General features: G+C 35.9%; 1 protein-coding gene across 2 annotated transcripts; it reads right to left on the bottom strand.

The window, feature by feature from the left end:
- Nucleotides 1-485: 485 nt before the first annotated feature.
- LOC140818572 (villin-4-like) lies at nt 486-12086 on the bottom strand. 2 transcript variants are annotated; one of them, XM_073178574.1, is made up of 23 exons: nt 11770-12086; nt 10464-10565; nt 10149-10248; nt 8979-9047; nt 8664-8900; nt 8398-8575; nt 8186-8315; nt 7541-7703; nt 7299-7446; nt 7041-7141; nt 6014-6169; nt 5126-5194; nt 4962-5030; nt 4718-4855; nt 3206-3334; nt 2792-2939; nt 2649-2659; nt 2303-2443; nt 2041-2166; nt 1895-1960; nt 1416-1743; nt 1123-1334; nt 486-1048 (listed from the first exon to the last, which is right to left on the bottom strand). In XM_073178574.1, the coding sequence occupies exons 2-23, from the start codon at nt 10517-10519 to the stop codon at nt 935-937; spliced, it is 2889 nt and encodes a 962-aa protein (XP_073034675.1). In that variant the 5' UTR covers nt 10520-10565; nt 11770-12086; the 3' UTR covers nt 486-934. The 2 variants fall into 2 exon arrangements, with proteins under 2 accessions (XP_073034675.1, XP_073034677.1); XM_073178576.1 differs by lacking the exon at nt 2649-2659 and having other exon boundaries at nt 2303-2436; nt 2777-2939.
- Nucleotides 12087-13181: the final 1095 nt, after the last annotated feature.

Raw genomic sequence — 13181 nt, 5'->3', positions numbered from 1 at the left:
TTCCAACAATAATACTGTAATCGACGAGCCTTCGGTTTCTCCAGTACAAGGCTTCACATGATGTCCTGTACTATTTTCCATTACTAAGCTTTTTATGACAGCTTTACCAGTGCTTGGTAATAACTACTACCATATGTAAATTCGGTAAAAAAATTTAAAAGAAAACTCGTATCAAAATCTCAAGTTTAAGATTATATCTGGAGTTCGAGATTCATTTTACAACAAATCTCTCCTTAACTCAAAAAACTGAAATAGATTCCCACCCAATGCTATGGTTGTTTTGTGCCAGAAAGTTAATTTTGAAAAATTCATTGTGATGAACTAAGGATAAACAGAGCTAAACTAAAAAAACCAGAAGGCGAACTTTTTGGCGAAAAATCTCCCAAACTTATTAGGCACTTCAAAGTTCATGTAAACATGATGCAAGATGAGAAAAGTTTGCTATAAAATTCTTGATAAAGAGTATTGAGTGAGTGACAATTAACTGAAAAAAAATCACACTTTCTTATTGTCTAGTAAAATATAATGAGTAAAAAGTTACATTCCTGTACACACCTTCCACCATTGGAACTACTGTCTATACTAAGAATCTCAACTTTCAAGCTCCTAACCACTTTGCTAAAAATCGAAAGCCGAAAAAAATGAAACACAATGAAGGGGGAAAAGTATACAAGCTCAAATCAAACATGTAAAACCAAAACGAATACCAAGAAATTAACTTGTGATACAAGAATGATCAAACAAAATTCCTTTGCTCCAAACTTTGTAGATATATCGAAGTTCAGCTCTAAACGAAGTAGCAGCAGCTGAAAAGTGCTGTCCCTACACTTGGGAGATATATTCCTGTATAGAGTAAGGCATCTCTGCAATCCATTCGTGAAAACAGATAATGAATTTCGAAGAACACATTCACCGGAGGAATCCTTGAATAGATTTAGAATAAATGAAGTGACATTTTAAGTTTATTCTGTTTCCATTTTGGTAACTTGTAGAAAACATCCTTGGTCACACCAAATTTCTCCTTGAACTCCACTGATGACAAATATGTCTGCAAAACAATTCATCTATGTGTAATAAAAAGATTGGATTCTTAATCATGATAATACTTTCCCATAAACATACCTCTCGTTTTGTCACATCGATATCTGCCACTGGATCAGTTGATGTGGTTTTAAGCCGCTCGTATGGGTATACTGAGAGCCCTTCCTCATCCTTCACGCCACCTTCTTTCAAATCTTCTTGGATGGTTTCTGGCTTGGGTTTTGTTGCTTCCACTGATTTTTCCATAGAGTTCTTCTCAGGCTCAGGTTTTGGTAAGGGTGACACAGGGATCACTTTAACGCAATAGCAGAAACATTAAAAATAAAATTTTCGAAAACGGAACACATGATTTATTAAAGAAATTTTGATTATACCTATAGTGGAACGCGGAATGATGAAGTTGCGTGCAGGTGCTGGCTGTTCAAAACCTGCACTAAGAGCAGCTATAGCTGATGATCTTGAAGCCAATTTCTCTGAATCCAGGGTCACCGATTTTGGGTAAATCTTTTGCGCTGTTGGAGGAGGAGTTGACATATTTCTTGTACCAGCGTTTTCAAAGTTTGCTGCGAGAGCATTAAAAGCGGGAGACCTGCCTCTTACCCGAACTCTCTCAGGGCTAAACGACATGCTTCTTGAACGCTGTGATTTTTCAGGTGCAGCAGATCTTCCGCTATAGGAGACAACCGCTCTTCTTTTGGGTTTCTAACAGGTGAGAAACATACAAGAAATAAATACACGAGCTTCACGATCACCAGAAGAATTTGATCAGATTTTGTCATAGCATATTTGTGAAAATATAACTCATGGTCAGATGGCAGAAACAGGAGAGGAATCAGAAAGAACAGAAACTTACATCCATAACAGGAGCGCCACCATTTATAAGAAATGAAAGTTTTCTTTGGAAAGAGTTGCCATGCATCTGTAACCCCATAAGTACGGAGTATATTTATGAGCTTTGAATTCTAAGGTGCATACAAGACTTACAGTAAAAGAACTCACAGTAGATTTCGTGGAGTCCCAAGAGAAAAAACGGGTAAAAAATGTCGGCTCGGACCCTTCCATTACGATATACATAGGAGTTTGGAGAGATGCTTTCTCAAGAAGAAAATCATGCGCCAAAAATTGCTGTTGAAAGCAATAAAAGTTAAAAATATGACAAAATAACGTTTTATTTTTCCTTTCACAAAATAGCTTGTCGGTGTACTTTCATTAACAGCAGCAGTTTGTATCCAATTCAGCATGAAATCAAGTTCAGACATACCTCCCCAATATTTAATGCATTCATCTTGTTATTGGATTGCACCTGTTGTCCAACCCAAACAAAAATGTCCGAGTGGCAGTCAAGAATGAATATATCTTCGGTCATCAGATCGTCCTGATTGAAATTCTCTACTTCTGTCACCTATAATAGAGAATATAACTAAGTTTCATACAGGATAATCTATCAGTAAAAAAAGAAAACTAATGCAAAATGCCTTTGTTGGGACACTCGACACTGATAAATACAAGATTGTCAAGGGAAAAAAAAACAAAACAGGGTCGAAAGCACAAACCAGATTCAGTAACTGTTTTTCCCAGTAAAATAAAGAGAAATGAGATACTCATACCTTGAGATCTTCTGAAAACCATCGGTGAATTTCAGCAAGGTAGAATAGTAATTGAAAAAAAGAAAAAGTGTCTCAGTTGAGCTATTCGTATATGCAAACAAAAATGTACCAAAATCCTAAACTAGTACTAGATGACGACATACCCTTCAATAATGTGCATGAGAATAGATGAGGATCACTTTCAACTTCTCTAGCAATCTTCTGGCTTGGGTACTCAGATTTCCCCCCTAACAAATCCCAAAACTGATCAAATTCTGCACCTTCTTTTTGCAGTTTAGACTGCATGTTTGGCTGCAGATAAAAAGCTGGATAAGCAAAGCAGACATCACGCATATACCATATGCAATTTAGCCAAACAAAAACCGCAATCCTTCCGTAATACAATTCTTCCATCCAGTCTGCAGTAAGATGCATAAACTGTACTAACAATTGACATATCATCACACCTCATCTTGCAAAACATAGTGACAAAGTTAAGAAACCACAATGTGACCAACTGATAATTCTTGATGCTGAACTCCTAAAGGAATAGGAAACATCTATTACAGCGGTAAGACCTTTATGAGATCCAGCATCCTCTCAACAAGTTCCTGGTCTTCAGATGTGGTAAGGCTTCCTGACCAGGTAAATACAGAGGACCCATTAAATAGTATGTAACAGTAGGAGGAGTTCAATGATGATGCCACCTGAGAATCAAATAAACACGAGTTTATACTCCTTGCTTTATAAATAGATAAAAACAAGCACGGGGTTAAAAAGAGGCAGAACATTAAAACTGGATGTTTTTTAGGGGGTGAGAACATGGATAACACAATACGGTAATATCCAATCACCAAAAAAACTAAAAGCAATGTATCTCCACAGCAGGCATACACGTGGGGTGCCAGCCATACGGAATCTCTATAATCCGACTATTAGCATTCATAATCAATCTCAGGCCAACTATATCTGAAACCCTTTGATAAAGGAGCTTACAAGTGTGCTTATTGTTGCTGAGAGAACTACAGTAACAGCTCTAGTTTCTTTAGAGTGGCTCTTTTGTTTCCTAAAATATCCCACCTTATAGATATCAGCTTATATTATCTTGATATGACTAATTTTCATATATTTAATATATACTAAGCGGGCGTGAAATGACATTAAAATGTGGAGTTTTATATAGGTACATACGTATATAGCTTGGACAACGCCATGTATCGGGAAGAAACATGAGGATCGATGCAGTGGTAATGTGACTCAAATTTGAAATTAAATGGCAGCTAAAGACAAGCCATTCGGTAAATGCACTAACATGTACTTGATGTGAATTTGAAAGGATTTTTTTTAATATATATCCATTTCCTATCTATCTTGAGTATGTTATTTTGGTTTGGGACCAGCTTTGAGATAACAAATAGAACTCCATTGAGCAGTCTAATCCCAAAAATCAGTTAAGACAACTTTAACCATTCGTATTCTAACACGTAGAGCCAGTGTTCACCCTCACTTAAATGCATACATTTTTCGTTTTACAAAGATCTTCCTCACACTTCCAAGTCAGGTGACCCCAACAAATGATTGTGAAATTGAGAAAACTTAGCCCTTATAATGGTTTCGTGAAGATCTCTGCGACTTGCTAATCAATGGAGATGTAATGTAATCCAATGTCTTTCTTTTGAAAACTCTTTCTCAAGAATATGTCATATATCAATGTGCTTAGTTCTTGAGTGCATACTATATTCTTAGTTATGTCTATTGCACTTGTATTTTAACAAAAATAAGGCGTCTCTGTTGGATTTAAGCATAATCAATTTGTGTAATCCATATAATTTGTTAGCAGCAGTTTCGGCTGTCTTATATCCTGCCTCTGCCCTAGATCTGGCTATAGATTGTTTTCTTGCTAAAACATGAGACACTTGTGCTTTTTTTTTTGCGGAGCACATCCCTTATATAGTTCACGAGACAAACAAGGTAATCACCCGATTCTGATAGCATTCTCAGCAACACCTAGATTTCTTAAGCATGCATGACATAACACGTCCATTTTCTGAACACGAGTTTTTGACAGCTTATTATCGCACAGGACTTACAGATTCAACTTGAATTGCTTGCATATTATCAGGTCCACTACCCTGAACTCGAAATAATGCCAATCCATCTTCTGCATATGTATTATCTGGAAGTTCTTTCTCAGCTATATGATTCTTGTATCCTTCACTAAGACCACCCTGGCGATAAGCAGACAGTTAATTCATCACCAATAGTATGATTAAAACTGTATTAAACTAGAAACAAGAGAAATGTCAAATCCAAAAATATTTGCGCCTACAGAACCTTGAAGACTACGAAGCTCTGAAAAATGACAAAGAACTGGATTGGCTCATTCCCTTCGTAGACGCAAGCCTAGAAATTAACATTTATTCAACTATTAACACAAATATAAAGATATATATATTTTTAAAAATAATGACGATCAACCGCCTAGGAAAGCAATTTGCCTGAGTGGGTAAGAACTTCAGAGACTCAACCATCTTGCTTGCCTGTGAAGTTGCAGATACTCTATCTACCTGTTAATTGACCATATTATCAACAAGACTAATAATTCATGAAAACTAAATTTATAAATACGGTAGATATGGCCATGATTTCTTCCAAATATGGAATAAAGAATTGTTTTAAATTATGGTTATTTAGGTCAAGCTACCATTACGTTAGTACTCCAAAATCTAGCAATATTCAGTACTGAAAAGTGAAAACTAGAAGTGTCAGCCAGAACTTTCCAGCCTAGTACATACAATGAAAAAATAGCAAGTTTTCACCACTAACAGAGATTTGGGCTCATAATTCATTTAAAAAAACTTCAAAACCAGGAATAATGGTCTGGGACAACCCTAGAAGAATATTGCTCCCCTGTGCTTCTTCATTCTATTTGCATTATTGACCTCTATCCATTTACATTTCCTTGGGTTGGCCTCTGACACATCAAATCCCACCCTTAACTTGAACATAAAAGTGATTCACTTTTTGACCTGTTATTTATTCCATTAACTGGCCTTACTTGAGCGCCATTAGATGCCTTGTCATTATGTTGTTTCTTCCCTACTCAAGGAGAAGAGATTTGTCAGGCATGACTATTCAGCGTGTATTTCTTAAGTCAATGAGGTAGTTTTTTACATCTAAATCGTCAAAGTCAGCTTCATAAACTCCCTCGCCATCTTGAACTCTTTCTGTCCATGATGCAATTTCATATAATTTGGCTGTTCAGAAGCTTTTACCAGCTTCAAATCTCCATCAGCAAAGATAGACGTTGGTGAATTTGAGTTAAAATGATAAATATTTCCAAAGATTAGAGCACAGTGGCATTAGATAACAAAGCGCGACTTCACCTCAACACTTTGCTTCCCTATCCATGTCCCAATGAGATGATCCTCCTTTTCTTCTCCAGGATAAGAATACTGAAAGATATAGCAATCTCCACTGTAAAACTTTGACTGATTAGAAGCTGGGAGAAGAGTCTTCTTTCGACCATTTACACGCCAAACCTAGAAAAGTAGTAAACTATAAATCAGTGTCAGTGGGTTTAAAGCAATCTTAATGCACAAGGTATATTTCTCACACCTAAGAGATATCATCATCAACAAACAAGAGCACTGGAGACATGTTTCATTTGGTATAATAAAATCAAATATCATAGAAATTTTTTGTTAATGAGAAACTATACTAGGATAATAAAAGATAACAATCATAAACAGCAGACAAGATATACACAGGTACGTCAAAGATAGATGAAACTCTGATTACATCAACAACATATAAAAAATCAATTCCTAACTAGATATGATATCGAGAAATTCTTAAATTCTGAATGCTTCCAAATCCAAACTGAAGCACTGAATCTAATCTTTTCCCAACATTCTTCCGCTGATTCTTCAGTATCATCGAATATCCTGATGTTTCACATCAGCCAATTGACCTAAAGATACAATGGACTACCACACTCCAAAAAGTACCGCATCTCTTGCTAATATCGCGACAATATCTAAAACAAACAATCCGTGTGCTGATATTGGAGCAATCCACGCCAAACCCATAATATCATAGACAACTAAATCCTCTCACGTCCTCAACAATCAGTTGCTGGGCGCAAGATAAGTGACATTATTGAGCCTTATACAGTAGTGGTAGATAGCTTTTGAATTTTGAACAATGGTTCAAAGTGCACCACCAAATTACTCAAGTTAATTTCTTGTTAAAAGACAGTTAACTTCAGTAACATCCTTCTAAAGAAATCATGTCCTAAACCTGCTTGACCAAACATTACTTATTCATCATAAGAGAATGTTAACAATAGACGATGCCAATTTTCCTGAAAAACTTTACATAGGACCAGATTTACCACAGGTTAAACATCACCTGTAAATCTCCTGAGCAATCTATATATGGTTGAGGTTCTTCCTTAGGGACTTCTGCTTTCAGAATACCCTTCACATTAACCCCTTGGCGTTTTAGAAGCGCTGGAAACATCAATTGGAAAAATAGTGTGAATTAAAGACATCACGGGTAAATATTTTGGACAATATATAGGATAAGAAAAATACAGGGGAAACAAAAGCAAATTGTAGTTGTACATTGTCTTTCAACAATAGAACATAAAATAAGTGTATTACTGACCTGCAACCTTCCCTCTACTATCCTCTGTCACAGACACATTGCTTGATTGGGGCCAGTATTTAAATTTCGACCGAAATTTGACTGTCTCAAATCCCTCAATCACACGGATAATATGAGATTTGGATCTATCAAGGCTGTGCAGTAATTCCTGCACATGAAAAGGCATTTGTTAAGTTCATTGATAGGGATAGAACTGCTAAACCCATTGGAAAAAGCCAAGTAACTAAAGAAACTATACTTACATCAGCTGTGCTACATGCAGCTTTTCTCGACGTAAGTGAAGTATTTCTCCCCATCCAGACAAAAACTTCTATCCCACAATCAAGAAAATAGCATTTATATGTGTCTAATAACTCCCTCGTCAAAAAATCAGCCTCCACTGGTACTGCTTCCCCACTTTCAACACTTGATCATAAACTCTAACAAGTCAAGATTCTATAGTTCCTCACCATAAACAAATAACCACCATCTGGCTACATTTCAAATAGCCTGACAGCAACATTTACTTTGTAGGAAAAATATCGAATAAAATGTGCTCAAAACGAATTGACATTCATCCTACATCAAGAATATGTAGCCAACACCAATAACAATCAATCCAAATTCCAAGGAACAGGGTAAAAATGTCCTACTGCAGCCTTATGCCGCATTCATCAGAAAACCAAAAGAAGCTTTACAAAAGAAGAGGTATACATTTTTTCAGTTTATTTCATGAACTTTTATCAGCATGTGAATGAAATGAATTATAAATAAGAACTCCTCAGAGCTTCATTTGGGTAAATTTCCCAATACATTGAGATATTCACAGACCGAACATTAATGATGAATCATGCCATGCTGAGAACATGAGACATATGAAAGAGATTATTGAAAGCGGTTTTATATACCAGAAAAGTCTAGGAGCGACATCAGAGCTTTTGGATTCATCAGAGTTTGTTTTCCTTGGAAGTGGAGCAAATCCACCAAAGAAACCCCAAAATTCACCACTCTCTGCATCTGCCATTAATTTTCCGTCTTCTGCAGTCAAAAGAAAAGACAGCTGTGACGCATCCATCACTTGGTCATCAACTTTCTAACAACCAATGAGCAGTATGTTTACCAATAGCTGCTATTTCACACTTTCCATCATGATAAGCATCTTTAACATACTGAACAACTTCCAGAGCTTTAGCCCTCTCTGGAATAGATGAGTTGGAACCATTGAATTGAAAAATTTTAGACTTTGTATCAAGAATAAATATGTCATCATGATTGAGAGAAGATCGGGCAAAAGGCACCTACACAATCATATAACAAGATAATGATAAAGATATGCATACTAAGATAGTGCATCAAAAGTGTAGGAACAACCCAAAAAAATCTTGCCTCTTTCACATGTACGACATGCTTTCCTTTGCATACAAACAATCGGATCTGATGCTCTTTGGCCTCAATATGCTTAAAGCCAGATGCAACTCCACCTTCTTGAGGTATTATACAAGGTTTAAAATAAGAAAGAAACTTCTCCGTTTCCCGGCCTTGTACTTCCCGATATTGAACAGCCCGCCCCCCAAGCGCTGCATCTAATTCAACAGCCTTGATGGCTGCAGTGCCGGCCTCATCCTACATAAGGAAATACTTGGGTAATAATGACATCTCTAGAGGCACACTAACTTTTTCAAAAGCAACATTAGGGACTACCTGACTCGTATCTTTACCAAGCCAGTAATGAATATCATGGCGTAGGCCACCATTTTTCAGGGCAGTTGTCTGCAAAAAAGAACTAAAAGATTAAACTGAAATACACACTTCCAACATCATAGTCAATAGTAGTATCAAAAACTTAAAAGAAAGTGTGATAGCATGGCAAATAGAAATAGCATAAGTAGTCGTTCCGGCATCGTAAAAAGCCAATTGAACTATTGACACGCGATGTCCAAGTAAAATTACTTGGGTTAGCAACCAAATACAAACTATGAGTTGCAGCAGGCCAGACATTGCCAGGTGACCAAAATTAAGTTAGCTGATATCAAACATTCTCCGTCCTCTCCCATTAAAATTCCTCTCCGTACCTCTTCACCAAGCAGGCAAATTCTTCCATTTAAACTACACCATAGGCTCTAAGCAAACTTTTACTTTCTGATGAATGGCTGATGCAAAATAAATATAAAAACATAACATGGAAGCTACTCTTTCTCCAAGATAAATCAAATGAACAGTAAAGAGTACATATGGTACTCTAGTAGTTTATGTATTTAAAATTCATAAAATGAGTAAAAAATAATTATAAAAAAGGCAGCACCATTTGTAATGATAGAACAAGAAACTGTATTGCTTTACATTTGATAGTTAAACCATCAAAGAAATTTTCTACAAGTATGATTTCTACTTCCAGGTAAATTTCTACAAGCACAATTTCTAATTTTCGAGGACCACTAACAAACTGATAGCATGAAATCGGTATTATACAGCATGTAGAATAGAATCCTTCCAATAACATCTCTAAGTAAAGGCCTGTTTTATAATATCGAGAGGATAGCTGTTGGGTCAACGGAATTCTAATGCATAGAGCTAGGAAAAGGTTTGAGAAGGAAAAATAACGACTCTTGTGTGATCCTCCAAGTGAAGGTTTATTTATTACCAAACTGGGAATCAGAGCAAAAAGAAAAAGAAAAAAAGAATACCCATGGTTGGCTAAAAACTTCAGAGAAAAAGCTATACAATAAATAAATACTAAGGTGAGGAAATGCATATATGAAAGTGCACAAAAATCAAAATGAGAAGGTATTACAACATTGGCTTCTGGTGAGTAACTACTTAATCAAGATAGATGCAAATGGCTATTGTTGGAGTAGAAAAGCCAAAAGTTACCTTTAATATCACATAGGAATCTCCAGTGAAGAACTTTCCAAGTAGAGACTTTGGGACTGGAATAGGGTTAAAATTTTCAATTCGCCATATTTCAATGCCACTAGACCGGGTCAAGAAGCTAAACATGTGGAGATTCCAGATACTGGAAATGCAATCACAGCAATTGCAAGTGTAACAGTAAAAATCCAGTTGCCATGGCAGTGGTAAAAAAAAAATTATGCAAACAGATTTCAAACAGAAATGATCAGACATAATTATTTGCAACTTAATAATAATGTAATGCAAAGACAAGTTTGATTGGCAGCATTCGGATACGCCTTCTGTCCTGCCCCTTGGAAAGCTGAATCCAAATCTTTATTTGAAACTGACATGCTCTTTTCCTCAGACTTTTAAGAATTTTCTATACCCAAATTTAACCTGAAACAAGACAAGGATAACCTTCAATAACCATTAACTGGGTATATAAAAACTAAAAGGTAAAGGTAAACTCTTAGATTTATAAAACACATTTACCTCTTAGATTTATAAAACACATGATGATAGTCACATATGATCAGGAAAAACTAAAACATCACTTAAAATCGGCATTCGATCCAATCATGTGATATTGTTCAATCTTGGAAACTGTCAGTACTGTATATAGTTAAAGATATCAATCCACGTAATTCTATCACTGAACTGCACACATCCATACCAGAAGTCCCAAGGCAATCAATTTTGTAAGTACATACAGATTCACGGTTCTCACTCCAGATGTCATGCAATTATCAGTTCCAAGTCAGAAGAGATCAACAACTAAGCCACGTATTTTCTTTTATTTGTCAAAGGCCTAACTTCCATGCTTTCTATTGTAGATAAACTCACCAAGTTGTTAAAATATACGAACTATGCGAATGATATGGAGCAATTTGTAAAATATTGATATAAGGGTAATGGACAATCTAAAATGATATTCTTCCAGGAAAAACACCATGAACCAACAAATATAGCTATCTATTATGATCAAGCTTGATGCAAGAAACTACATTCCACTCTTCTCAAGAAACTACATTCTGCTCTTCCAATTAATAACTACCTGGCCTCCCTCATTCGAGAATCGAGAATGGATCAATAAACCAATGAGCAGGATCCCATACACCCAGAGAGAGAGAGAGAGAGAGAGAGAGAGAGAGAGAGAGAGAGAGAGAACGAGGTGAAGAGAAGAGCAAAGCAGTGCAGCTTTCCAATCTGTTTCTCTATGCATAACCGATTGGTGACTCATTCAGCCAAACAATCCCTCTCTTTGTCCAATACTTCGGGACAGTGATCTTGAACTTCTAGATTTCATCTCTCATTCTGATGAAGCCATAAATTGACAATCGTACGATCAACCAATAAAAGTCGCAACGGCATTTCAATATTGACGGATAACAAACCTCCGAATTCACAGTTTTCAATACTTCCGTCACTAGTCCAAACGAAAAATGTCTCGTCCCTCATCATCAAGATTCGATTTTTAACAATTAAAAGACAACAACACGGCTTATAGCATCACACCAAATCAAATCTTATATAACATTAATGCTGAATAAAATTAAAACCGGAGGAACAGAAAGCAAGGAAACTCTGCTGAACCAATAACCTTTTTATCCGTTAAATATGCAAGTAAGCCTTGAGCCCACTTAAACTAATCCAGCCAGATCCAACCAAATCCCTCAATTGAGCTAAATCAACAAGATTCCAGCACAGATTACAAGAGAAAAGGTGGGTTCAACCGGGTTCTCAAGCCCAAAAAAAAATCCAAAAGAAATTCGATTTACGGAAATTTGAGGATCGGAGGGGAGAGAGAGAGAACAGTATGTGTGTGTTTTTGTGTTGAGAGAAAGAAAGAAGGGTTTAGGTGGAGGGTATGATGGCGAGTTCACCTGGCAGGCGTGCCTGTCCCGTCACTAACACAGCTAAAAAAAGAAAGCCCGTCTTAACAAATCATAATCATGTATGAACTGTAAAGATTCATTAAACCCAATATTAAAAAAACAAATATCAACTAAATTAATGAGAAAGAAGATAGAAAGTAGAAACAACAAATTCAACCATTAATCCATCTGGGTAGGAATCAACAGAACCTTTTCAAATGTGCCAATGCAGTAAACTTCTGCTCAATATTCGACGGGGAATTTCTTTTGAAACCCACAAATTATAATGGAAGAAATTACAGTAAAATTTTCATGAATCCCCACTTTCAGGAGTCAGGACCCATCAACCATTATTAAAGAAAAATCACATCTTTATTACTTATTATATCATCAAAAAAAGAAAAGAAATCAAGGATGGAAGCCCATGAACCCACATCTTTATTCAAATCAAAACAGGAAAACGTTTAGGCAGCCCATTAATTATATTTCCACGGTCAGAAAAAGAATAGAAAAATTCCATAATCCATAATTAGGGTGGGCAAATGACCTGACTTCCGATTGGAAACCGGGATAGGCGATGCGCTGGTCATAAAGATTATTCGCTAGCAAATGCGTATATGCTCGGGTTATTCTCCATGCTTCTATCCTATTTCAATTTCATTAAATTATGTATACGGAGATTTTCTTAAATAGAATTCATATAATTACTCTAATCAATTTTAGTCTTCTATCAAATTACATAGATATCATCTATCATTTAAGTTTTATTCACCATCAATTTCTTTATCTCAAACTCTTTATTTGATTTTCGCAATTTCTCGAATAATCTTATGAATTACATGTATTTGGACATAGAGTGATGATAATTTGAGATAATTCTTTTGTCGAATATCATTTTTATGCATTTTATTTTTTTTGAAGGTTTGTTAAGCATACTCATAAACTGTTAGCATGAAATAAAGTAGAGACTTAATTGAGACCATCAGATTTTTTGTTTATATTTGTGTAAACTCAATTGATGTAATTATTACGTTTCATAACCATGGTGATTTTGTTTATATTATTAAAGATGAAGAACAATCGTAATTAAAATATTATAACTTTGGTGGTTTAGTATGCTGTAAGGCCCGAGAATTTG

This window comes from Primulina eburnea, chromosome 17 (genome assembly GCF_022965805.1).
Source record: "Primulina eburnea isolate SZY01 chromosome 17, ASM2296580v1, whole genome shotgun sequence".
Taxonomy (NCBI): Eukaryota; Viridiplantae; Streptophyta; class Magnoliopsida; order Lamiales; family Gesneriaceae; genus Primulina; species Primulina eburnea.
Note: the sequence above shows the minus strand (reverse complement) of the source record. Positions and strands in the feature narration are given on the sequence as shown.